A 27,964-nucleotide genomic window follows, 5' to 3' on the forward strand; every position below is an offset into this window, starting at 1 on the left:
AATGTGTAGAAAACCCAACGATTGGAAGTTGCCACAGGTCATTCTAATGCCTTTGCTTCTGCTGGTTCTCACTTAATGATATCTTGTTTCCCTGTATGTGTGTTAGGCTGCCATTTCATGTTTCTTACAACTCTGGGGATTCTTTGAGGACTAGGTGAAAGGACATTTTTCCCAAGGGGATTTGGATTTAATAGCCAGTGCCTAAGACACTACCAATCCAAGATTAATTAAAAATAAAATTTGACTTGACGTTGCAGTCCACACAGGTTATATGAATTCAGGCTAATCTGTAGCTATAGATTATCAAAAGAGATTTCCTCACCTCTTCTGCCTCGCATCAAAATCAAAAAACGATCAAGAATTTTTGGTGCCTTCTACATACCCTAAGGGGTTATTACAACTATGATGAACCCTTTCAGGGTACCAGCTATATAAGAAGGTCTTTTAATAGCTTTTCTACCTTGGGAAAATTTCCTTTGGGGGATGCAAGCTTGTAGTTTCTCTGAATTCCACCTTTTACTTTGTTTTTGGTTGTTGAATTTTTCCAGGCTCAGCAATTCATTTAAAAATAAAAAAATAACCTGTCTATTAGTTTTCACTTTTGCTTTGTTCACACTGTATACTGTATCCGCATCTGAGAATCATGCATGGCATATATATTCTTAATAAATATTTTTGATTGACTGAATCAGTATTTCATGGAGCATTTTTAGTTGCTTTTGAATGGAGCTTTTTTTCCTAATAGTCTGCTGTACCTTCAGAAACATACATCTTAGTCATTCTCTAGGTCTCAGCTGAAATTTCACTTCTTAAGGGATGCATTTCCTGCTTATTCCTTCTATTCTCATTGTTCATTGTAATGGGGTGGAGGGGATCATGTCATTTCTGCTTTTTATATCTGTAATTGAAATCATTGGTGGTTCTTTTCCTACCCATTCCTCTTCTCTTGTCATCCCTTCTTTTTTCTTCCCTTCCTCCTTTGCCTGCCTCATTGTTTCCTTCCTTCACTTCCCTTTATTTTTTATTCTTCTTCCTTTATAGTATCATTTTCCTCCTACTTGAAAGACTTTAAAAGGATTTTTTTTCTTTTATTGTGTAAACTTGGCAAAATTATTTAAAATCAATAAGTTTTTATTTAAGGAATTACATGTTGTAATTCCTTCAACTGCCTATCACCTTAGTTCCTCCAAACTTAGAGTCATCATCTTCAACACAGCCCTTTTAAATAGAATTTCTGCTTAACCCACGACAGTTGTCAGTCCACAATTCTTTTAGTTGGGCTTCTTTGCTCTCCATTTGAGTATGAACATACTAATGATATACTTCAGAAATTCCACCTGTGGGATCCAATTTCTTTAGGGCCACTTTTAGAGACAGTATAGATAGATCTACCTGGTTCTCAATTTTAGAGCCCTCTAAACATGCATAAGTTCAAATCATATTAATTCCTAAGCTCTCCTACCCTAGATTGGTACAGATCTTGGGATATACCAATACCAAAGAATTTTTTTTAATTTGGCTATTTCATCTTTCATACCTTTAGCATCTCTGTCTTATACTTCTTTCCCACAGATCTAATAGTTCTGTGAGTAAAGCAGACCACATATATACTCTTTGACACATTTCCAGTGATGTGGGTCTACCCAAAAAGCCTCATTAGGATACACCTCGACTAAAAACCTTTTTTGATGCATTTCTGATGGTGAATTCTTAGGTTTATGTCTGAAAAATACTTACTTAAAAAAAAGTTTTAAATTTCATTTTTAAAATATGAAATAACTAGTATTTTTTCTTCATTTTCCAAAGATTTTAGCTAGTTATGGAATTCAAAGTTTAAAGTTTGTTGTAGTCCTTTGAAGATATTGCCCCCACTGTCTCTTCTGACTTAGATCATTACAAACAAAAGTCTGCTGTCATTTTTTAGTCCTTTTTACATGTAACTTTTTCTCTCTGGCTACTGTTAAGATTTTTTTGTCAAGGTTTTATACATTTTGATTATGATGTATCTTGGTATAGTTTTCTTCATGGCTGTTGTGCTGAAGATTTATTGAGCCTCTAGATTTTGTGTGTTTATATAAATTTGGGAATTTTTTACCCATTATTTCTTAAAATGTTTATTTTATTTGGGGACTCCAGTTATACACATAGGTAACCCTAAGTTGTCCCACAGCTTAGAGATGCTCTGTTCATTTTTTAAAATTCTTTTTTCTCTCTGTGTTATATTTAGGATAGTTTTTTATTGCTGTGTTTTCAGGTTCTCTGATCTTTTTCTTCATCATGCCAATTACCCTACCTTTACATGCAAAATGTAGTTATAATGACTGATTTAATGTCATTGTTTATTCTGTCATCTGTGTCTTCTCTGGGTCTGTTCTAATTGATTGTTGGGTTTTTTTCCCTCCCCATTATGTGTTTTATTTTACTGCTTGTTCGCACACCTGGTAATTTTTACTTGGATGCCAGTCCTTGGAAATTTTACCTGTTCATTGTAATGTATTTTTTTGTATTTTTGATGATTCTTTTAGTTGGGCTTCTTTAGTTGAGCTTTCTTGGGGACACAGTTATTTAGAAGGTATTTTGAGCCTCTTGAGACTACCATTTTTTTTAAAAACTTAAAAAAAGTTTTAGTTTTGTTACACAGAACTATGGTAGCTTTTAGTCTAGGACTATTATTTCCCAAATGCTGAGGCTGTTTTGAGTAGGTTACCCAATGCCCTGTGAATTAGGTTTTTCTATTCTGGCTTGTGGGAACAGCCCTTTATGAGCCCTGGAACTTGTTCCCAGCATCTCTTTTCCCACTGTCTGGTAGTTTTCTCACATGTGTATGCTGATCATTATTTACCTATAAACTTAAGAAGAACCCTCTCAAGATCTCTAGAACTCTTTTTTACTTTTTGCACCTCTTGTCTGGGACCTTGGCCTTCTCACTCTATCTTCCTTGACCTACACAGATCCGCTTCTTCAATTCACAGACTTCTGGGCTCTACCAGATCCCACTGTGCACTGCAACCTGGAAACTGCTCTTTAAGCAAGTATAGTTATAGAAAGATCACATCAATTCTTTCTCCTCTCTCATCAGTTATTGTCCATCGCTGTCTGATGTCCTGTGTCTTTAAACTGTTGTTTAATATATTTTGTCCATTTGAAAGTTTTTTTCAGGTAAGGCAGGAGGGCAGGGATTCCCTACTACTTCACCTTGGTTGAAGGAAGTCCTAAGGTTTTATTATTTTAAAAATTTTATATTTTGGTTGAGAAGATGGATGAAAATTCATTCCTGACAAGCTTTTGTCAATATTTAGTTAAGACTTGAATATTTTCTTTTGTGTAAAGCATTATGTAGCATGCAATACACAGAAATATTAGACCTGTTTTCAGCACTTAAGTTCATTTGGAAAGAAACATGAAACAATGCAAATCAGTAAATAAATTCTATTTCATATATGGAGTTGTTAATAGCTATGATTCTGTTTTACCTAAAGCAAAAAATTGGATGATTTTTCTTGAATTCCCTTCTTCAAGATTCCCTTGAATCTAATAGACCTATAAATATCATTTATCTTCTCAGCTGAGATAATAATTTTACTGATTAGTATTCCTTACCCCAGGAATCTGTGTTCTGTAGCATAACATAGTATATTATCTCTTTATTCATCCTGGCTCTGTAAAGACAAGACATTATAGTACCTACGCTTATGAAAACAGGAAGATATTTTTTTCAAGGAAAAAGGAAAGATCTTTCCTATTTAGGGCCAGAAATGTTAAGAGAGACTGTTTGGGCCATACAAAATTTTAAGTCTTATCCACTGGAATAAAAGCAGCGTAATAAAGCTGAAAAAATGTGATTGTTAAAGTGAGGGGCCCTAACTTTAGGCCAGTTAAATAAAGTCTTTGACTCTCTGTTCCTTTTAAAGAGTGGTATCTTTAAAAGATGATTAGTTGACTTCTCAAAGTTATTTGTATAAATAAATATATAATATTTATATATATTCTGTAATATATATATAACATAACTTCTATAATAAATATAGAAGAAGTAAAGAAAATCATGATTAGGAATCACAGAAATAGGAGCTGTAGGCATTATCTCTGGATGAATGCTGTAATTAGTGGCCAAAACTTTAAGGACAAACAGGCATTTGCATGCTCTCAAAATACTTCTTTCACAACATTTATTGTTTAAAAGGGAAAACTGGCAGGTGCACCACCTTAACCTAGGTCAAGATATAATATCACCTGTAATAAACCATATTATCACATGCACTCATATATTGGAATATAGCTATCATATATGATACACTTGAGAAGGACACATCTCTGGTGATGTGGTGATTTACAAATATATAACCCTGGGATCACGGGAAGATTGTGGCATGAATAGTTCAGAGGAAATCTCCTCCCCAAAATATATATATTTATGAAAATACAATAAATACCACTGCTCCTAAAAGAGACACCAGTGGATGCAGTACAACAGCCAGGATACATCTACCTCTATGAGAACTCAACATCACATGAAGGGGGTAAGATACAAGCTGCGGCCAGGCAGGACCCGAATGCTCCCCTACCCCAGAACCTGGCGGGAAGAAAGGAGTTGGAATGGGGAGGGAGTGAAAGCCCAGGACTGCTAAACAACCAGCTCTAGAAATCTGCACCTGGAGCACAGACACAGGTGCACAGGGTGCTGGATATTAGAGAAATGGAAAAGCAAAACCTGTGGGCAGTTCCCAGCAACTGGCACCCCTGAGACAAAAGAAAAGCGAGTGCTTTCTGCAAGTGTTAAAGAGACAGGGACCCCATAGCTGGACGAAGTCATCCCGGCACACTTAGCTAGCAGCTGGGAATCCCAGGGAACCTTAGGCGCCCTAAACCCCAGGGAGACAGCACAGCTCTGAAGCCCCTCACGACACTAAGCAGCCTGCCAGTCGTTCCTCCAACTGGCGCAGACCCCAATACACCAGCCCAGTAGCGGGAGAGTGGCAGCGCGTGCCGGGGGCGATGGCGCTGGAAGGGACCGGGAGCAGATCACATGTGCCAGCGGCGCCAGAGGGGACCAGGAGAGGCTTGTGTGAGCCCGCAGCGGTGGCAACCGAAAAGCCCTGGTGCAGCTTGCGTACACTGGCGGCAGTGGAGCAAAAGGAGTACAGGAGACGTCCACACGGGAGAGCCCTGCGCACACGTGCAGCTGAGCCAGAGGGAGCAGGCACGCACCCAGCAGCCAACCAGAATCCCAGCCCAATGCACAGCTGCCCGGGCCAGACCCAGAGGCCACTGCTTGTACACAGCTGCCCAGCAGGGGTGCCGCTATCACAGAGGAGTGCACCTAGCGTGCCTGCCACTCCCTGCAGGGCTCCACACTGCTCTGACAGAGACCCCGCCCACAGCAGCTTAGGGGACTAACCCGGTGGCTGTTCCAGAGTGCGGGTAACCAACACAGGCAGCGGAGAAGGACCAGGCATCCAGCAAGCAGTAAAGGACTTTCTTTTCCCAGGTGACACACCCGCAACCTGCCTACAGCCACCGCTATCACCATGAAAAGGCAAAAAAACTTAGTCCAGTACAAGATACTTCAGACAACACTTGAGAGAGGATCTGCAGAGACAGAACTAACCAGTCTCCCTGAAAAAGAATTCAAAATAAAAATCATAAACATGCTGACAGAGCTGCAGAAATGTGCAAGAGCTAAGGGATGACGACCAGAGGGAGATTACAGACTTCCAGTCCAGAGGGAGATTACAGATGTCCAGAGGGAGATTACATGAAACAAACTCTGGAAGGATTAATGAGATGCAAGAGGCCATTGATGGAATAGAAACCAGAGAACAGGAACGCATAGAAGCTGATGCAGAGAGAGATAAAAGGATCTCCAGGAATGAAACAATATTAAGAGAACTGTGTGACCAATCCAAAAGGAATAATATCCGCATTATAGGGGTACCAGAAGAAGAGGAGAGAGAAAAAGGGATAGAAAGTGTCTTTGAAGAAATAATTGCTGAGAACTTACACAAACTGGGGTAGGAAATAGTAGCTCAGACTACGGAAGCACACAGAACTCCCAAGAGATGGGAACCAAAGAGGCAATACCAAGACACATAATAATTAAAATGGCTAAGATCAAGGACAAGGACAGAGTATTAAAGGCAGCCAGAGAGAGGGAAATGGTCACTTACAAAGGAAAACCCATCAGGCTATCATCAGACTTCTCAACAGAAACATTACAGTCCAGAAGAGAATGGCATAATGTATTTAATGCAATGAAACAGAAGGGCCTTGAACCAAGGATACTGTATCCAGCACGATTATCATTTAAATTTGAAGGAGGGATTAAACAATTCCAAGACAAGCAAAAGTGGAGGGAATTTGCCTCCCACAAACAACCTCTACAGGGCATCTTACAGGGACTGCTCTAGATAGGAGCACTCCTAAAAAGAGCACAGAACAAAACACCCAACATATGAAGAATGGAGGAGGAGGAATAAGAAGGGAGAGAAATAATCATCAGACTGTGTTTATAATAACTCAATAAGCGAGTTAAGTTAGACAGTAAGGTAGTAAACAAGCTAACCTTGAAACCTTTGGTGACCACGAATCTAAATCCTGCACTGGCAATAAGTACATATCTTTCAATAATCACCCTAAATGTAAATAGACTGAATGCACCAGTCAAAAGACACCGAGTAATAGAATGGATTAAAAAAAGCAAGACCCATCTATATGCTGCTTACAAGAGACTCACCTCAAACCCAAAGACATGCACAGATTAAAAGTCAAGGGATGGAAACAACAGAGAGAAAAAAGCAGGTGTTGCAATACTAGTATCAGACAAAATAGACTTCAAAATAAAGAAAGTAACGAGATAAAGAAGGACATTACATATGATACAGGGCTCAGTCCAACAAGAGGATATAACCATTATAAACATATATGCACCCAATACAGGAGCACCAATATATGTGAAACAAATACTAACAGAATTAGAGGAGGAAATAGAATGCAATGCATTCATTTTGGGAGACTTTTAACACACCACTCACTCCAAAGGACAGATCCATCAGACAGAAAATAAGTATGGACACAGAGGCACTGAACAACACACTAGAACAGATGGACCTAATAGACATCTATAGAACTCTACATCCAAAAGCAATAGGATACACATTCTTCTCAGGTGCACATGGAACATTTTCCAGAATAGACCACACACTAGGCCACAAAAAGAGCCTCAGTAAATTCCAAAAGATTGAAATCCTACCAACCAACTTTTCAGACCACAAAGGCATAAAACTAGAAATAAATTGTACAAAGAAAGCAAAAAGGCTACAAACACATGGAGGCTTAACAACATGCTCCTAAATAATCAATGGATCAACAACCAAATGAAAATAGAGATCAAGCAATATATGGAAACAAATGACAACAACAACACAAAACCCCAGCTTCTGTGGGACACAGTGCAAGCAGTTTTAAGAGGAAAGTATATAGCAATTCAGGCCTATTTAAAAAAGGAAGAACAATCCCAAATGAATAGTCTAAAGACACAATTATCGAAATTGGGGCCTAAGGTCAGCAAATGGAGGGACATAATATAGATCAGAGAAGAAATAAATAAAATTGAGAAGAATAAAACAATAGAAAAAATCAATGAAACCAAGAACTGGTTCTTCGAGAAAATAAACAAAATAGATAAGCCTCTAGCCAGACTTATTAAGAGAAAAAGAGAGTCAACACACATCAACAGAATCAGAAACGAGAAAGGAAAAATCACGACGGACCCCACAGAAATACAAAGAATTATTAGAGAATACTATGAAAACCTATATGCTAACAAGCTGGAAAACCTAGGAGAAATGGACAGCTTCCTAGAAAATACAACCTTCCAAGACTGACCCAGAAAGAAACAGAAAATCTAAACAAACCAATTACCAGCAACGAAATTGAATCAGTAATCAAAAAAATTCCCAAGAACAAAACCCCCAGGCCAGATGGATTTACCTCGCAATTTTATCAGACATACAGAGAAGACATCATACCCATTCTCCTTGAAGTTTTCCAAAAAAAAGAAGAGGAGGGAATACTCCTAAACTCATTCTATGAAGCCAACATCACCCTAATACCAAAACCAGGCAAAGACCCCACCAAAAAAGAAAACTACAGACCAATATCCCTGATGAACGTAGATACAAAAATACTCAACAAAATATTAGCAAACCAAATTCAAAAATACATCAAGAGGATCATACACCATGACCAAGTGGGATTCATCCCAGGGATGCAAGGATGGTACATTTGAAAATCCATCAACATCATCCACCACATCAACAAAAAGGACAAAAACCACATGATCATCTCCATAGATGCTGAAAAAGCATTTAACAAAATTCAACATCTATTCATGATAATAACTCTCAACAAAATGGGCATAGAGGGCAAGTACCTCAACATAATAAAGGCCATATATGATAAACCCACAGCTAACATCATACTTAACAGTGAGAGGCTGAAAGCTTTTCCTCTGAGATCAGAAACAAGACAGGGATGCCCACTCTCCCCACTGTTATTCAACATAGTACTGGAGGTCCTAGCCACGGCAATCAAACAAAACAAAGAAATACAAGGAATCCAGATTGGTAAAGAAGAAGTCAAACTGTCACTATTTGCAGATGACATGATATTGAATATAAAAAACCCTAAAGACTCCACTCCAAAACTACAAGAACTAATATCAGAATTCAGCAAAGTTGCAGGATACAAAATTAACACACAGAAATCTGTAGCTTTCCTATACAATAACAGTGAACTATTAGAAAGAGAAATCAGGAAAACCATTCCATTCACAATAGCATCAGAAAGAATAAAATACCTAGGAATAAACCTAACCAAGTAAGTGAAAGACCTATACCCTGAAAACTGCAAGACACTCAAGACACTCTTAGGAGAAATTAAAGAGGTCACTAACAAATGGAAACTCATCCCATGCTCCTGGCTAGGAAGAATTAATATCGTCAAAATGACCATCCTGCCCAAAGCAATATACAGATTCGATGCAATCCCTATCAAACTACCTACAGCATTCTTCAACGAACTGGAACAAATAGTTCAAAAATTCATATGGAACTGCCAAAGACCCCGAATAGCCAAAGCAATCCTGAGAAGGAAGAATATAGTGGGGGGAATCTCGCTCCCCAACTTCAAGCTCTACTACAAAGCCGCAGTTATCAAGACAATTTGGTACTGGCACAAGAACAGAGCCACAGACCAATGGAACAGAATAGAGACTCCAAACATTAACCCAAACATATATGGTTAACTAATATTCTATAAAGGGGCCATGGACATACAGTGGGGAAATGACAGTCTCTTCAACAGATGGTGCTGGCAAAACTGGACAGCTACATGTAAGAGAATGAAACTGGATCACTGTCTAACCCCATACACAAAAGTAAATTCGAAATGGATCAAAGACCTGAATGTAAGCCATGAAACCATAAAACTCTTAGAAAAAGACATAGGCAAAAATCTCATGGACATAAACATGAGTGACTTCTTCATGAACGTATCTCCCCGGGCAAGGGAAACAAATGCAAAAATGAACAAATGGGACTATATTAAGCTAAAAAGCTTCTGTACAGCAAAGGACACCATCAATAGAACAAAAAGGTATCCCTACAGTATGGGAGAATATATTCATAAATGACAGATCCGATAAAGGGTTGACATCCAAAATATATAAAGAGCTCACACACCTCAACAAACAAAAAGCAAATAATCCAATTAAAAAATGGGCAGAGGGGCTGAGCAGACAGTTCTCTAAAGAATAAATCCAGATGGCCAACAGACACATGAAAAGATGCTCCACATCGCTAGTCATCAGAGAAATGCAAATTAAAACCACGAGATATCACCTCATACCAGTAAGGATCGCCATCATCGAAAAGACAAACAACAACAAATGCTGGCGAGGTTGCAGAGAAAGCTGCTGGTGGGAATGTAAATTAGTTTGACCATTGTGGAAAGCAGTATGGAGGTTCCTCAGAATGCTCAAAATAGAAATACCATTTGACCCAGGGGAATGCAGCACTCCAGTTTGAAAAAGACTGATGCACCCCTATGTTTATCGCTCCACTATTTACAATAGCCAAGATATGAAAGCAGCCTATATGTCCATCAGTAGATGAATGGATAAAGAAGAGTGGTACATATACACAATGGAATATTACTCAGCCATATGAAAAAAACAGATCCTACCATTCGCAACAACATGGATGGGGTTAGAGGGTATTATGCTCAGTGATATAAGCCAGGCACAGGAAGACAAGTACCAAATGATTTCACTCATATGTGGAGTATAAGAACAAAGGAAAACTGAAGGAACAAAACAGCAGCAGAAGCACAGAACCCAAGAATGGACTAATAGTTACCAAAGGGAAAAGGACTGGGGAGGACGGGTGGGAAGAGAGGGATAAGGGGGGGAAAAAAAGAAAGGGGGCATTACAATTAGCATGTATAGTGTGGGGGGGGCATGGGGAGGGCTGTGCAACACAGAGAAGAAAAGTAGTGATTTTACAGCTATCTTACTGTGCAGTTGGACAGTGACTGTGAAGGGGTATGTGGGACAGACTTGGTGAAGAGGGGAGCCTAGTAAACATACTGTTCTTCATGTAATTGTAGATTAATGATACCAAAATATATATATAAATAAATCATAAGTAAATAAATAAATAAATAAATAAATAAATAAATAAATAAAAATTGTATGACCTCTATATAGTCATGAGAAAACATCAGACATACCCAAGTTGCAAGACATTCTACAGCGTAGTTACATCAGTGTGACTAGTGACATCAGTGTTGTGAAAGACAAGGAATGACTGAGGTAAAGTCCAGTGTTAGAGAAGTTTAAGGTAATATAAAGCTAAGTGTGGATCCTGGAAAAGAAAAAGGACATAGTGGAAAAACTGAAGAAATTGGTATAAAGATGTTAAGGTTAGTGGCTAATTTCTTAATTCTGGTACTTATGCTATTGTTACATAAGATGTTTCCACCAGAGGAAGGTAGGGCACATGGGAACTCTATTATTTTTGTAACTCTTCTGTAAGTCTGAATAGTTTCCAAATAATGGAGTGAAACCATAAAACCATATTTTTTTTTTTAATGTTTTTAAAAAAAGGTAACAGTGTTTGTAAACAGCTTTTTAACATGTAGTTGATTTAGCCATTTCATTCGTGAGGTCCTTATTTGATGGTGTGTATCATTCATTTCTCTGGAGCAATTCAGTTTTTCCAGAGATGATAGTAGAAGTGGAGAATTTCAAGATGTGGTAGTAGGATGGTTCATATGTCTGATTGGTAGTGTTTTGTATTCAGATTAAGGAAAGACAGCTGAAGCCCCCACAGTTCAGAATGTCGGTCTTCACTTAATCCTTCACTTTTTAAGCCCATCCTTAACTCCTCCCCATATTTTTTTCCTCCCCATAATTTTGGCTAAGTACCAAAATTTGGAGCTTATCTACTTGAGTTCTTCTGAAGAATAAACCTCTTATATCTTTTTGAGGTTGCAGGACTGAGTGTTTTCCATAATGACTGATAGGAAACATCTTCAATCTTAACTAGAGTCTATAGACTAAATCCTTCTGTACCTCAATTTGAGGTAAAAGTAACCGAGAGGTTTGTTAAGATTAAGTGGGGTAATGTATATATAAAGTGCTTTGAGCAGTACTCATCATTTAAAAGATGATTGGTTGACTTCTAGAAGCACTCACTTTATTTGTGCTTATTTGCACCAGGCCTATTGTCTTAGTTAGTCTCTCTATTCAGGCAGTGCACTGTTCAACTACCTATAAGGAGTGCATGTTTCCCATGGACTACAGTGCAACCCAGTGGCTCTAAGTATTATAATTCTTCCAGTGGGATTTTGTGATACAAAAGAGACATGTTGTGTCATCATATTAAACTTTATATCTGAAATACTCTTGAAACAACTTCTTAGTAAAAGGTAATCTAACTTGAAAAGTAATTTGGGAATTGGGAAAAAGTTACTTTTAATCTTCAAATCCTTATCTGGTACTTCCCCTGGTATGGCATTTTAACCACTGCAGGTTTCTGGTTGCCTATTAGGTATTTTGGAAGTGGTTGTCAATTTCAATGAAAAAAGGCATAAAATAGTTTTATTCCTATGTGTTTCAGAAATAGAAAATTTAACATTAATTTTCAACATAATTCCGTTGCTTTTTAAAATAATTGTTTTACTCATAATTTTTTTGCGTGTTTGTGCTGCAAGCACTGCATTCGTTGGTTATGACACTCAGGTAACAGCATGCATGGAGTAAGACAAGAGCACACTCATGTTATGTGCCTACTCTGTGCTGGGCATTGTTCCAGATCCTAAGGAGACAAATGAACAGAGACAAAAAAGATTCTGTTTTCATGGAGCTGACATTTTTAGAGCATGGGAAGACATTAAACAAAATAAAATGCATTGTATATTGTATGTTGGTGCATTCTCTGGAGATAAAAATTAAAGTAGGTGAGGGAATAGAGAGTACTTAAGAGGTTGGGGTAAAGGATAGTGTAAGTTTAGAAAAGACAGGGCAGTCCTCACTAGGCTGCTCAATATCTGAAGTACAGTGGGGTAGGAAGCCAAGTATTTATCTAGAGGAAGAGCATTATTAGAGGATACAACAAGTGCAAAGGCCTGGGGACAAGAATATACCTTTTGTGTTTGAGGAACAGCAAGGAGGTGGGGTGGGGGGCCAGTGTGATAGGAAAACAATAAGAGGAGAAAATTGTATGAGATTAGAGGTAATGAAGGATAAGTGCACCTAAGGCCTTGGAGGCCATAGTAATGGTGCAGAGAACCATTGTAAATGTGTTTTCACCTCTGTTCCTTTGATTTCTGCTGTTCTTTATTCTCAGCATCAAATGGATAGAATATAAATGTAATATCTAGCACATTACATAGTAGATGCTCATTGAATGTTTATTGAATTAACTTATATGGCAAGGTGTTAGAATATTTTAAAGGTGCTGTGTTCCCTTTATGAAAGAAAACCTTTCATTTTTAACTTCTTCATATAACATAATTCTGAAATCTGATACTCTTCCATAGTTTACTGCTTTAAAATACTACCTTCCATAATATTTGTTATTGAATAGATACTATCTTTAAATGATATAAATAAGCATCTATTTTTATTAGCTTTAGTATTCATGATAGAATCTCATTTTCTCTGAATAATCAGCAGTTCTCTTTTTATATTGTAAAACAAAGATTCACATTTTTATAAAAGTGAATAAATCACATTTAACAAGTCCTCTATATTTTCTTTAAAAGTCTTTTGTTTTTCTCTTTATCATTTAGTTTGATTAAAGGTATTTTAATTGAGGGGTCCTTATTTGTTTTTATCGGAGTGGAATGCTTTTAAGAAATACATTTCATCCGTAAGAACATATTTATACTAAAATTAATCTCTGGTTTTTAAAAAAGCTCACTGGTCCACTTTTAGGAATTTAAATGCATCTTCTTAGTCCAGCTCTCATTCAGTTGGTTGTGATGTCAGTGTGTACAAGAACCTTAGATTTAATGTGGAGTGCTTAGGAGAGCAAGAAAGAATATAAGGAGAGATAGACAGTACTTGAACGTATTATATTGTCTTAGATGTTTCATGATAGCCAGGTAAGCCTTATCCTTTTATTTCCTGGAAAAGTGTGCAAGTTTATGGAAAGTGCTCCCTTCCCACCCCCTTTTTGATCAGTGCTTTGAATCAGTCTGAGAGATGATTTTGGGGCTGGGGGATAATGAAGTAAACAGGGAGTCATAATGTTGAAACTGGACATTCAGATCTTTATAGCATGATTTCCTTATTTTTCAAAGAGCAGAAGAATCCCATCGTTTATCATGTTCTGGTTGGACTCCTTTCTTATCGTTTGCTGGAGTTTGAACTTCAGAGCTATGGTGTCAACCCTGCTGTAGTATCTCAGGGGAGCTCCTAGTGTGGGGCTGGTGCCATGGCTCACCCTCCAACCTTTCCTTCTTCACTTCAGCCTCCAGCTCTGAGCTTTCCAATCCCCAGAGTAGCAAATGTTGAAAGAAGTTGCACAGGTAAGTATATGGTGGGAAAGTCTGGGGAAAAAATTGTATTGTCATCAGTATTTTGAGGGTGGATGTTGGGCCATTTTCCCAGTGTCATTTTGTTAGTTTAAAAATACATTTCCTATAAATTATTTTTCTCATAAAACTATTTGATAAATTAGTGTTCTAGGAAATAATTTTGCTCCTTGTTATTAGATGCGAAACAAGGAAAACCTTAAACTGAATAAACCATTAACACTACAATGCACAGGAAGGTCAACTTCATATTCTCCACACTCTGTAGCAGGACCAGAAAACTCATTTTTAGAAAAGCAGCTAAGAAAAAGCTGAGGAAGGCATAAATCTGTAGACTTAGAATTTTGCCTCATGCAACTTGGTCTTAGAAGGAGGCAAGTTTTACTTTTTTTCCACTAGCTTTAGACCTGCTTGCTCTTCTCTTTCTCTAGGTTTGAGGTCAACAAAAATAAGTATAGAAGCAGTGAAGATAAATTATCTGGTACAAAGTTCAAATATTTGTTAAATCAGTAAGTTCAACGAATCTGTTGTGTATATGTGTGTGTAAATGCCAACAACTCCTGACATTTTCTGCTTGTCTGCCTTGTACCAAAAATGATGATAAAACATTACAATTTTTTTTTCTTAACGCATGATTTTTAAGAATAAAAATTGTAGCAGTGTAGCCCTTGGTATGAACTATGGTGCTTACTAATACTATCCTTTTAAGCTCTTGCTTCTCAGAAAGCCTTCAAAAATTGTTTCTTCAGTTCTCCAGATTTATCCTGTATAATTCTTACTCATGAATTCTAGATTCTTCGCACTTAACAAGACATTCAGAATTAGAAAAATAGATTTAATATGGGTTATGCCTGCTAGCATATCTTCTGAGAAATTGTGTCAGGAGTAAAGAGATTGGGACACCATGTATTTGGCATTTCAGGTCTCAAAACTTCTCAAAATACAGAATCCTCAGCAGTATATTTCCCCTTTTCCTTTCTAAATTTCTAGAGTTGTTTTGATTTACTGGGAGCCTCGTAGGAATGCATATCCCCTAGGGAAGCAGAATGTACATCAGTTTCTTCTGGATTTTCTTCTTTCCTCCCTCTTTATTAGACCAATTCCCCCACCCCCACCCTCCTTTAAGGATTGATTTAAGATAGTCACCCTCATTAAAACATTTTCTTTATGCTTAGAGGATTGTTTTATATCCTAAACTAAAAGGTTTTCCTACTGTTATATGTCTTTCCACTTGTACTTTATAAATTTATGTCCTAATACTTAAGCATACATATTAAGTACTGCTTGTTTTGACATTAGGCCCTATTGTGTTAATTCTTAATTCTAATTTACTGCTCATAAGGCTTACCAATTATAGTTGGTTCTTTAGTTGGTATATGATCATAAGCTTTTTCATGGGTTAGCACTTTTTGAGTTTTATTAAGAGTTTTGGTCTTCAGGTGATGTGCTTGCCTTTTAAAGATTGTATATTGTTTCAAGTTTGAATCTTTATAAGGTCTATCGATAGAGGCAATTTTCAGGCTGTGGAAAACCACAAAATCTGTTTCTTCAAGTTGAACCATGCACAACATGTCCTGCTTAGATCACAGGAGACATAGGGGTGTATATAGATGTTTTGGTAATACTTATTAGAGAATTTGTGAATTTTTTTTGGGCACATCTTAAGGGATATATTGTACGTGGTTTTGGGGAATATCATCTGAGTAAAGCAGCTTCAGACACCAGATTTCAGTAAGTGGTCTTTGAATTAGAAAGAGTGATGTGTTCTCTTTGTGTGCTCTCATTTTTTTTTATCAGGTGTGTGCTACCCCATTTTTTGTTCTGTTTTGTTTTTTTTAAGATGACACTATTTACAGAATATTCCTGTAAACCCTGGAAAAGAACCCTTTCCAGAATATTTACCTGCTCTCCAAAGTAATGATTGTGGATGTGTTCATTAGACCCGTAGGTATTTGCTGAATCATACTTCCAATGAGAGTCATGTATTTCCTGCACATATACTTGTTAACTTCCTGTTCAGTACTCATTGAGACTTACACTGCTTACATATCAGGTATTCTGCATTTGCTAAAACTATGAATTACTTTTATTTATATCCATGATGTCCATTCAAGTTGATGAATTTAGAAATTCTACCTTACAAAATGTATCTAAACCTTCCCTTTTCTTAGATCCATCCTAAGCAGATTGAGAAACTATTCATTGTACATTTATCATATTATAAATAATGAAGCCACAATATTCACAATATTCTACAACTATAGGACCTTCAAGAATAATATGTTTCTTACATGAGGAAAGAAAGATCATTTGCTCTTTTCCTAAAGATTTCCAGATATTAAGTTCTTTGTTCTTTGAGAAGCAAGATTCTTTTTTTCTTTTGTCCAGTGTGTGTGCCCCTTTCTTCATTATTAAAGCCCATTTCTTTTTTAGTGCTTTTTGGAATGAAATAAAATTATGGGTATTCATAACAGTTGTGAAGCAGGATTGGTAGCTCAGAATCCAATTACCACAAAATACTGCTAAAACAAAAACTCTTTGGATTATAAATATTTCTATGGTTATAGTATATAATAGTTGATACAGGAATATCCTAGTTCCTTAGAATTTGGGCAGTGTCTCAGTGAGATTTGACCTATCAGCCTTTGCCATTAAAGGGCAATGATAAAAATACCAGTGTATCTTCAGATGTTACAATTCCTCATAATTGATTTCAAATGTTGATTGACTACATCTTGATAAAAGGCAGATAAATGTTGACAGCAACTGGCTGTGATTTTCATTAATTAGTTTCCATTTTTTTGTAGACAACAGAAAATTTGTGTGTACATGTATGTGAAGCATTTCCTAATTGTGAATATGGAATTGGGAGGGAAAAGGACGCAAGAAGTCAAATTCTGTACTCAGCAATACAGTGATTTAGTAAAATCTCCATTAGGGAAACAGTAAGCAAGGAAAATTCCACTTCTGGCACTGTATCACCTACAGTTTACACTCTGTATCTCTTATAATACAAGGTGAAGTGAAAAATTTAAGACTATGGAAAAGTCTTTACACTCAGTGTTGTTAAATAACTGCTTTTATGATGGTACATGTGTATCAACATATTAATAGTAAAACTCCTGGCTATATTAGAGAATCCACAAGAAAAAGTTGCCATTAGGGATTTGTTTTTGTTTTTGTTTTAACCCAGTTTTTAGATGCATACTAAATAATGCCACAATGTCCATTTCAGTAGCTTGTAATGAAATGTAAGGTATTGTTACAGTCATCCTAATTCCTTCAAGGATTATGTTCATAACTATATGTAGACAGTACTTAAAAATATTAGTTCATTTAGAAATGGAAACAGTAATTACTTTTTAATTGGTGTAATACTATTCTTTCTTTTAAGCATAATTTTATTCTAAAATTAATGTACTTTACCTAGTATAAATAAGATCAGTCTGGTAGACTGGCTTTTCTTCTACACACCTCTAGTCATGTCATTCTCATTCTTCTGCTAAAGAGATCTTTTTGATAAACACAAGTATTTGCTTGTGGCATCACCATTGTTCACAGAGTAATGGTGTCCCCTTATTGCTTCTCCCATCATAAAGCTTACAGTTTGGAGAGAACACACACTTTAAGCTATGGATTGAATGTGTGAGAATCAATGTACTATAGAGGTTAAAAAGTCGGACTCTTGCAGATTGTCTGTACTCATGTTCCATCTCTGTCACTTGTCAGATATGGAACCTTGGGCACATGAGATATATACCCTTAGGCAAGTTACTCAACTTTCTCTGGTTCTCAGTTTTCTCAACCAAAAATGAGAACTACAAAAGTAAATATATGAGGATTACATAAGTAAATTACATAATTATTACTAAGTAAATTAGGATTACATAAGTGAAATACATTTAAAGCATTTAGAATATATTGCCTGGCACATTAGTAAGAGGTCAATAAAAGTTACTTCTTACTATTGTATAGTTACAGTTATGATATTTTAAATGACTTTAAATTGGGGTCTTAGTGTGAAAATTTCAAAGAATGGGATAAGAGCAGTCTTAAGTAGAGGTATTCAGCATATGCACAGGCCCTGAGATGTAAAGGAACTTGTGTTGGAGTAACTGAAGGTGTGGCAGCATTTTAGTGGTGGCAGGGGACCTGTGGAGAGAGTTGATCACAGAGGTTACCTAAGACCTTCTAAGCTTTATTGATTTGGGAAGCTTTTGAGGCATTTCAGTCAGCAGGGGATGACAAATTACATATTTATTTAAAAAATTCACTTTGGCTAATGTGGGAGAGTAGATTTGAGGGGAATAAGAATAAATTAATAAAGACCTGTCTGGAGGGTATTGGTGATGCTTGTGCAAGGAAATGACAGAGCTGGAAAGATGGGTGATTTCAGTAAATATTTAGTTAGTCTGATCAGCTTGAGTTGTAATTGTTGAAGATCAACAGGTGTTCCAATGGTATATTTTCAGAGATTTTCATGAATAGAAACAACTATAAATAACCCAAATTAAGTTGAGGCATAAGGTTTGTGTTGGATTTTGAGATAATTACTGCAGCAAAATGATGTTACAGCCATTATTTCAGGAATCTTGATTGTTACCATCAAGGTGGGGTAAGTTAACAAGAAATATGAAAACAGGAGTGACAAAGTCACTGTAGTGGTTATTAAGACGGCACCATAATAGTGTTTGTCAGAAGAAGTCTGGCTTAGCTCATTACCTAGATTTTTGTAACTAGTTTTCCTGCCTGTGCTCTTGCCATCTTAACCTGGCATTGAAGTCCAGACTACCTTTCCTTACCACCTCTCACCATCCTTTCAGACATGCTCCTTGTTGATTGAAAGTTTTGTTTCCTGAGCTTTCTTTCATTGCTGGGCATTGGTGTGCACTCTGTCTGTGTCTTGTGCCCGAATTTGCTTCCAGTTCCTACCCCACACACTTTTTTTTTTTAATCAAGGCTTTGTTTAAACATTACTTCTTTTATCATAAAATCTTTCAGTTTATTTTGCACAGACAGCATTAGATATTCTCTTATTTGTATTCCCATAGTACCTGTATAGATTTCCATATTGTAATTTTTTATTTACCAGTATGTCTCCTAACTAGACAGTGAGCTTGTTCAAGACTTGGGGTTGTTACTTACTCAGCTTTTGTCTTCATTAACACAATTTGGGGCATAATTCATATAGTAAACTTAGCGTATCTGTTAAAATTTGAAGGGAGAACAAACAGGAGGCTTAAAAAAAAAACTAGTCTAGAGATTAAAGATGATCATAGGAAGAATGGCAAAAACAGGTGGGAAAGCCTCTTTGAAGAAAAAACTTGATGGATGTACAGAACAGACCAGGAGAAAGTATCTCAGAAATACCAGTTTTGAATATTACTAATATAGTTTATTAAATTGTACTTCTCAGGTAGAAATGTCTAGCAGCACTTTAAAATATGCTGCTAGAACCTTAAATTAACAATCTTGAATTAAGAATTAAATCAACCTGCATTTATTTGGTATCAGGAAAAGGACCACTCTGACATGGAATGTGTTTCTTGCTGTTCCTTGGGGGTAAGATTCCATGACTGGGCCAGCATTTACCAGCATTATAGACAATACGTTGTTTTAAGTTCCCCTTGAGACCTTGCTGAAGGAAATTTGTGTAAGATTAAATATTGTCCTGCTTTGGATATGATCTGAGTCTATTTCATCCTTTCCCATTTATCTTTATGTGCATACTAACATATACTTTTTTTCAAGTTTAATTTATGAAGTGCACTACTTTTATGTCCCTCACCATTTAAAAATCTCCAAACTTTGCCTCTTATCCCTTCTGTTCTATATTTGCCATTTATTCCACCTGGATCAGGAACCAACATTACCCATCTTTGAAGTTGCTGTTTAAGATTATCTGAGTTTGGAGTTTTGCAAATTCTTTTACTGTGATTATTCTGATTTACTGCAGTGGGCTCTGAAATACTTCATTTAAATGTTGAGAGTGCCATACCTTAGGAATTCATAGCTGGTCCAAATTAAATAATGAAGTATACTGGGAAAACCCAACCAACAGAGTGCTGCCAGTCTGCCTCTTAGTTTAATTCCCTACTTTCTACTACTTCGAGGCCAACTCTTTTTTTAGGGGGTAGGGTCAGACTAATAAAAAGGATTGGTGTTAAGCTAACCTACATACAGTTGACCCTTGAACAACATGGGTTTTAACTGTGTGGTCACTTACATGTGGATTTTTTTTCAGTAAAAATATTGGAAATATTTTTGGAGATTGGCAACAATGTGAAAAAACTTGCAGCCTAGAAATACTATAAAAATTAAGATGTTAGGTATATCATGAATGTATAAAATATATATAGATACTAATCTTTTTTATAATTTACTAGCATAAAATTAGTGGTAGGCTATTGATAGTCAAGTATTTGGGAATTCAGAAGTTATGCGGATATTTGACTGTGTGGGAGTCAGTGCCTCTACCAATTTGTTCAAGGGTCAACTGTATACTTTTTGATTAGTTCTTGTGGAATCAAAGGAAAAATAAAATGTCTTGAATAAATATTTTAGATCTGTGTTCAAAAAAAGACTTAAGAAACATTGTTTTTGTAACATACATATGCCATATTCTTACTTGGTAAAACCTCAGTTTTTACTTCATCTGATATGAAAGTAGAGACAAGGTGGTCAGTTAACAAAGTAGATGGAAGCCCTTGATATGTTTGTTTGAAAAAAGCTGGCAAATTGTACATACCAAAGGTTCTAACAAATTTTATATATAATATAAAATGAAGTATAATCTTATTTTTAAATTAGATTTTAAAATTTCCACTTACCAAGTTGACTTTAGTATGTATGGCATAACCAGTACTTTCCAATACATTTCAGTGTAGTGTTGACATCCCTGCTTCAAAATTGATAAAAATTGATTTCTAGGTTCCTTTGATTCCTACTTACTTTCTTACAGGAAGTAATATGAATACCTTAGCTTTTTATATCAATCATCTGTCCATCCGTCCGTCCGTCCATCCATCCATCCATCCATCCATCCATCCATCCATCCATCCATCCATCCACTCATTAGTGTCAGCTTTCTCTCAGAATATATACCCTTCATCTAACTACTTCTCACCACTTCACCACTCTACTGTATTCTGAGCCACCATCAGCTCTTAGCAGCCTGTTTCCCTGCTTCTACTCTTGTCTGCTTTTTAGTCCATTCCTTACTGAGTAGCTACAATCATTAAATATATATATATATAATATATATGCCGAATGATGTCACTCTTAAACTACTCCAAACCTTCACCTTACTTCCATTCTCAAATAGAATAAAATCCAAAGTCCCTCAGGGCTGCAAGGCACAACATGATCTAGGCCCCACCAATATCTCTGACTTCAGTTCCCACAATGCTGCTGGAGCCACACCGCTGAGGATTGCTGTTCCCTCTGTATTAAATGCTCTTCCTATGGCCTTTGCCTGCTTTATTGTTTTCTTCCCAGTTTCACCCTTCCTGTAATCTAAAATACTTTTCTCTCCATTTCATCATTTTATATGGAATAAAGGACAGGCTTTTAAAAATAAAATTGGCTTTTATGGGAACTTATGCTCTGTTACCTTCCTGCCCTTTCTGCTTTTGCCATGGATAAGAGAATTCTTTGTTTAATCCTAGTCTCCGTCCCAGGACTGGGGCTTACATTTGGAGTGCTGTTTAAGACAAGAGTATTACACTCTTTCCTCTCTTTTTTTTGCATAAGTCATATAAGAATACTTAGTATTTTAACTGATGTATAATATCTATGTTGAAGCACAAAAACAAAAGGAAAGTTCTGTATGTTTGTGTTTTCTTTCTGTAGCGTACACCCAGTGAATCTGGGAAAATCTGGTATTGATGGAAGAAGATCATTTCTGTTTCCTTTGAGGCATTTCATATGTTTAGTTGTCAGAATAGTAAAACCTCTTTATACAATGTTAGCATGGCATTTTTCATTCTATACAATTTCAATTTTGGAATTCTAGGCTTTTCCTGTTAGGGACTATTTAGGAGGTTAGTGAATAGGCATGTGAGATACTAGTCCCTGAAATGACATTCAGAATTACAGAAAAGCTTTCATGAGATTCACCAGGGAGTCCACTGCCCAGAGAAGATTAAATGTGTTCTAACAAATTAATAGACCCTTTGAAAATAAATTTCTGTGTTTCAGCTCAAAAACATATAGCAAAGCAGTGGTTAAGATGTTCTCAGACTGTCGTTCCTATTTAATTGAATAGCTTTTTCTTAGACCTGAACAGGAAGAATAGTTACATATTTTGAGTTTCCTGTATATTTAACAGATAACTTAAGATATAAAGCAATTATTAAGTAACATGGATGCTTTCAACAAACATGCACATCAAATTGGGCTTTTAAGGTCTGCAGTATATCCATTTACCATGTCTACTTCTAGTAACTACAGTGTTTCATTCTGAAATGAGAAAATAAATTGTTCTTCTTTACAATTGAAGAAAATATCCTTATTCATAATGAATGTACAAATCAGGTGTTAAATATGAGGTGAGTTCTTTAAAATTTTTATGAAAAGATGTAGTTACTGTGTATTCAGAGCTTTACAAATCTATCATGACATTTCCATTTACTTTGAACTGCAAAGTACTACTAGGGGAAAGGCACACTGACCTTAATTAAATAATCTTAGTTATATGATTGTTTTACAAATTTTATAGAGGCCATCTTAAGGAGAAAAATAAAAACTAGCATAGATTTGATAATTATTTCTCTTGTTTTGGGCTGAAAATTACTAGTATTGGATGTGATAAAAACTCAAATAGCAAAAGAATAAGCAGGTACATAATGGAGATCATAAAATTTATACCAGAATGATGAATAAAAAAATTATCTTGCTGTTATATGAGTGGGTACTTGTGGCTTGAGGTAAAATTTCCAGTATGTCATTATATACTGACTCAAAAAGTGCTGTATCTCAGTAATCTTAGATTGTAAGTAAGGATGATATGCTCTGGAAAACATATCATTTAAAAAGTACATATAGCCATGACAAAGACAGTAATGTCGAAGATGTGTGAAGATTTTGAATAATTAAACCTACACTAATTTTTTAAAAATCTTTATATGGGAATATTGTATTTGAGGTTGATGTTTTTCAAGAGTAAGTGATATTTCAAAGTTAAGTGGAATTATTCCATGACAGGTCTTTAGTTTCTTCTCTTATTTTTAGAGCCTAAAAGCAAAAATGTAATAGTATGTTACTGTAGTCAAATTTATGACTTTCTCATGTTTCCCATTAGACCTTCCTTAGTATGTTTTTCTTTATCTTAGCAATGTTCCCTTCATTTTCTATTTTCCACATAGGAGTAAGGTAAACCTTGACATTTCCCAAAATACTACTATTAATAAAAGTAATGTTTCTGTTCAGGTGACAAACAGCATGTTTGGTGCTTCAAGAAAGAAGTTTGTAGAGGGGGTCGACAGTGACTACCATGACGAAAACATGTACTACAGCCAGTCTTCTATGTTTCCGCATCGGTCAGAAAAAGACGTAAGTTAATCAGTTACATTGTGTTTACTCAGCAGTTTATGTCTGTCTATTTCTGTTTCCTGAAAAGCAGCAGTGTTTGAATTACAGAGTTCCATCTTTGTATGAGTGACTGTGTTTTAGGCACAGTGCTAGGTCCTGGGGATACAAAGCTAATGAGCTTACATGCTAATCAGAGACAAAATGTACTGTGATTCTCACGTTGGATTATGGTAATACTGTGGTAGGAGGTACTCAGAGACATGGGGAAAACATGGTATACTTCTAGATCATCAGTTTTTTAAGTTTGTGTAGCAGTGTTTTTTTCATATTAAAATAAAACTGAGAAGAAAGCAGATGTATCGATATAATTGCAGGCCTCAATGAAACTTTACCTTTGCTATGTCTAGCTTTAATCCTAGACCGCAGATAGAAATAGCATCTCTCTGTTCAGCTATACAGATGCTTCAGTAGAAAAATTTTTGAAGAACTATCTGTTCATTAGCTGATGTACATTCCCCCTCCTCGAATTTTCCAACTGCAATAATGCTGTGAAGAACATTTGAGTGCAAGTCTTGTATTCAGAACAGGGAAGATGATATATAGGTATGAATTAAGTGCTTTGGAAGGCCAATAGTTCAGTAATCTAATTTGGAATGAAAGGATTTAAGAGACAGCCCAGTCATAATTAGCAAATTGATAGAATATTTTTAAATAAATTCAATTGTATTTTCAATTCTGGTAAGCTACTTTAAATTACACACCATATACTGTGGTCAGATCAGTTGCATTTTTGTATATTGTACCTGCCCAACTTTTTTTTCCTTTCAAAAATTTGTAAACTTGATATTCCTTATTTCCCTCTCTTAGACCACAGTATGCTCTGATTCTTAATCTAATGGGATTCTTATGATGTTTAAAGCACTTACAAAATTCTAAGATACGTAACAATGCCCTCATTCTTTCCTGGAAGTTGATTATTAGTAAATCACTTCCTGTGTCTTTTGGAATATCACAAATTGGTTTACTCAAGTTTAAGTTAGGATTTTCATGGGGTTTTATTTTATTTCTTACTTTGGTATGATTCCCCTTTATTTGAAGATAATGTCATTTTGGTAAAAACTATAAATTGCATTATTAGAACACTCTTCAAATTATGTTTATGGTAGTTTTGTTTATAATTAGCATGCAGCTTAATAGCTCATAGAATAATGTTACCTATTTTCTATTTGACTGTCCTTCTAGCTATTTATTATTGGATATAAATTTGAATGATTTTTTACATAGGTGTCTCTTGATCCTGTATTTAAGGAATTTGGCATGTCTTTCTGGTAATATCACTGCAGAAACTATAAAACTGATCTGTATGTGTTACTGTGGTTGTGTGCAAGTTAAGTTTGATGGAGTAACCATAAAGGTAGAATATTACTGGTGAAAAGCATTCTGATTAGAAAGAATGAAGTTTTAAAACTGAAATCTAAAAAAAGTACATGTAGGGAGATCTTGCTCCCCAACTTCAAGCTCTGCTACAAAGCCATAGTAATCAAGACAGTTTGGTATTGGCACAAGAACAGAACCACAGACCAGTGGAACAGAATAGAGACTCCCGACATTAACCCAAACATATATGGTCAATTAATATATGATAAAGGAGCCATGGACATACAATGGGAAAATGACAGCTTCTTCAACAGTTGGTGTTGGCAAAACTGGACAGCTACATGTAAGAGAATGAAACTGAATCATTGTCAAACCCCATATACAAAAGTAAATTCGAAATGGATCAACGACCTGAATGTAAGTCATGAAACCATAAAACTCTTAGAAAAAATATAGGTAAAAATCTCTTGGACATAAACATGAGCAACTTCTTCATGAATGTATCCCCCTGGGTAAGGGAAACAAAACCAAAAATGAACAAGTGGGACTATATCAAGCTGAAAAACTTCTGTACAGCAAAGGACACCATCAATAGAACAAAAAGGTATCCTACAGTATGGGAAAATATATTCATAAATGAGAGATCCAATAAGGGGTTAACATCCAAAATATATAAAGAGCTCACAGACCTCAACAAACAAAAAGCAAATAATCCAATTAAAAAATGGTCAGAGTAGCTGAACAGACAGTTCTCCAAAGAAGAAATTCAGATGGCCAATAGGCACATGAAAAGATGCTCCACATCGCTAGTCATCAGAGAAATGCAAATTAAAACCACAATGAGATATCACCTCACACCAGTTAGGATGGCGACCATCCAAAAGACAAACAACAACAAATGTTGGTGAGGTTGTGGAAAAAGGGGAACCCTCCTACACTGCTGGTAGGAATGTAAATTAGTTCAACCATTGTGGAAAGCAGTATGGAGGTTCCTCAAACAGCTCAAAATAGAAATACCATTTGACCCAGGAATTCCACTCCTAGGAATTTACCCTAAGAATACAGCAGCCCAGTTTGAAAAAGGCATATGCACCCCTATGTTTATTGCAGCACTATTTACAATAGCCAAGAAATGGAAGCAACCTAAGTGTCCATCAGTAGTTGAATGGATAAAGAAGAGGTGGTACATACACACAATAGAATATTATTCAGCCATGAGAAGAAAACAAATCCTACCATTTGCAACAACATGGATGGAGCTAGAGGGTATTATGCTCAGTGAAATAAGCCAGGCGGAGAAAGACAAGTACCAAATGATTTCACTCATATGTGGAGTATAAGAACAAAGAAAAACTGAAGGAACAAAACAGCAGCAGAATCACAGAACCCAAGAAAGGACTAACAGTTACCAAAGGGAAAGGGACTGGGGAGGACGGGTGGGAAGGGAGTGCTAAGGGGGTGGGAAAAGAAAGGGGGCATTACAATTAGCATGTATAATGTAGGGGGTGGGCACGGGGAGGGCTTTGCAATACAGAGAAGACAAGTAGTGACTCTACAGCAGCATCTTACTACACTGATGGACAGTGACTGTAATGGGGTTTGTGGGGAGGAGTTGGTGAAGGGGGGAGCCTAGTAAACATAATGTTCCTCATGTAATTGTAGATTAATGATACCAAAAAAAAAGTACATGTAGAGAATGAAAGACAGGCATGTGACTTCTAAAAAGCAAAGGTTTCATGTCAGAGTTATTACATGCACTCACATATAGTGGTTACCATTCCAGTTTAGTTCTTTGTCACAGAAATAACAGAATGATTGTTTCACAGAACTTTTTTAAAAATCAAGAAGGTAAAAAGATGTAGGGATTTAAGAATTTGGGCTCTAGAGCAATACAGATAAGTGTTTGGATCTTGAATTTGCCCATTAACAAGAGCTTCTCTAAGCCTCAGTGTTCTGTTGTGAAATGGTTAAATACAGTGGGTACTTAAAATTTCTCCTGTTGCCTGTTGTAATTTAAAAATTACAAAATAATATAAGGTATTGCCCAAATTTAGAAAATAAGCTTAGGGTGGGGAATGAACATTACATTTAATGTTGTTAGTCAGGAATAATTTACTGCTATATTTTATATTTTAAGTATTTTTATTTTAAAATGTTATTATTTCAATCTGAGATCTGTTGACATATTTTCTGCCAGAAATTTGTACCAGTTTTACTCCAATTAGCACTCTCCATGACCTTGAGAATACCAGCTGTTACCTTTCAACATTTGCCAATAGAAAAAAGTAGTTTATTGTTCTAATATACATTAAAACATTGCTACGTTTACACACACACAGCAATGTCTTTTCCATGTAGTTATTGGCCATTTGTATTTCTTCCTTTTTACATTACTCATTTTGTACCATTTTCTATTTATTAAGATAATAAGTTTTACTTGTTAGTGTTTTCCATATACTAAAACTAATAACCCCTTGTCATTTGTTAAACTATTGCCCAGGTTTTTGCTTTCAATTTAGTTTATGGCTTTTTTAATATGAAAATATTTACCATTTTTATTTAATTTGACTCAGTCTGTTTTCTTTTTTAATGCTTTCTGTTTTTGATATCATACTTAGAATTTCCCCAGTTACTTTCTTCTAGCACTTTTGTGCTTCTTCACATATAACTTATGTCCATTAGAGATGTATTTTGGTTGAAGGTGTACCTCCACACCTCCATAAGGTTATTTAGTATCCATTGTCCCAGTACTGTTTATAATTTAGATCACAGGTCAGAAATTTTCATAAAGGACCATATAGATAGTAAATATTTTAGGCTTTGTGGGTCCGGAGGCTAAATGAAGTATATTATGTAGTTCTTTACATAATTATTTAGTCAAAAAACATCCCTATGCACCCTGCAAATACAAGCAGTGTGGTAGATTTTATCTGCAGGCAGTAATTTGCCCACCCCT

The 27,964-nt window shown here is 36.0% G+C and overlaps 1 protein-coding gene and 1 non-coding gene across 8 annotated transcripts in view; one reads left to right on the top strand and one right to left on the bottom strand.

Moving 5' to 3' along the window:
- Positions 1–27,964, top strand: part of CNOT2 (CCR4-NOT transcription complex subunit 2) — a 120,351-nt gene that overhangs the window by 50,838 nt on the left and 41,549 nt on the right. For 5 of the 7 annotated variants that reach the window (XM_037022611.2, XM_037022610.2, XM_037022615.2 and 2 more), the window contains exon 3: positions 23,530–23,652. In XM_037022611.2, the coding sequence (XP_036878506.1) occupies positions 23,530–23,652 (123 nt within the window). Of the gene's footprint in view, positions 1–14,036; positions 14,095–23,529; positions 23,653–27,964 lie in introns of those variants that run through there. The other 2 variants (XM_073215588.1, XM_073215589.1) reach the window with 2 other exon arrangements.
- Positions 1,547–1,673, bottom strand: LOC118973200 (small nucleolar RNA SNORA18). The gene has a single exon (XR_005062443.1). It is a non-coding gene; the product is annotated as a small nucleolar RNA SNORA18 (small nucleolar RNA).

The sequence above is a fragment of the Manis javanica genome, chromosome 10 (genome assembly GCF_040802235.1).
Source record: "Manis javanica isolate MJ-LG chromosome 10, MJ_LKY, whole genome shotgun sequence".
NCBI lineage: Eukaryota > Metazoa > Chordata > Mammalia > Pholidota > Manidae > Manis > Manis javanica.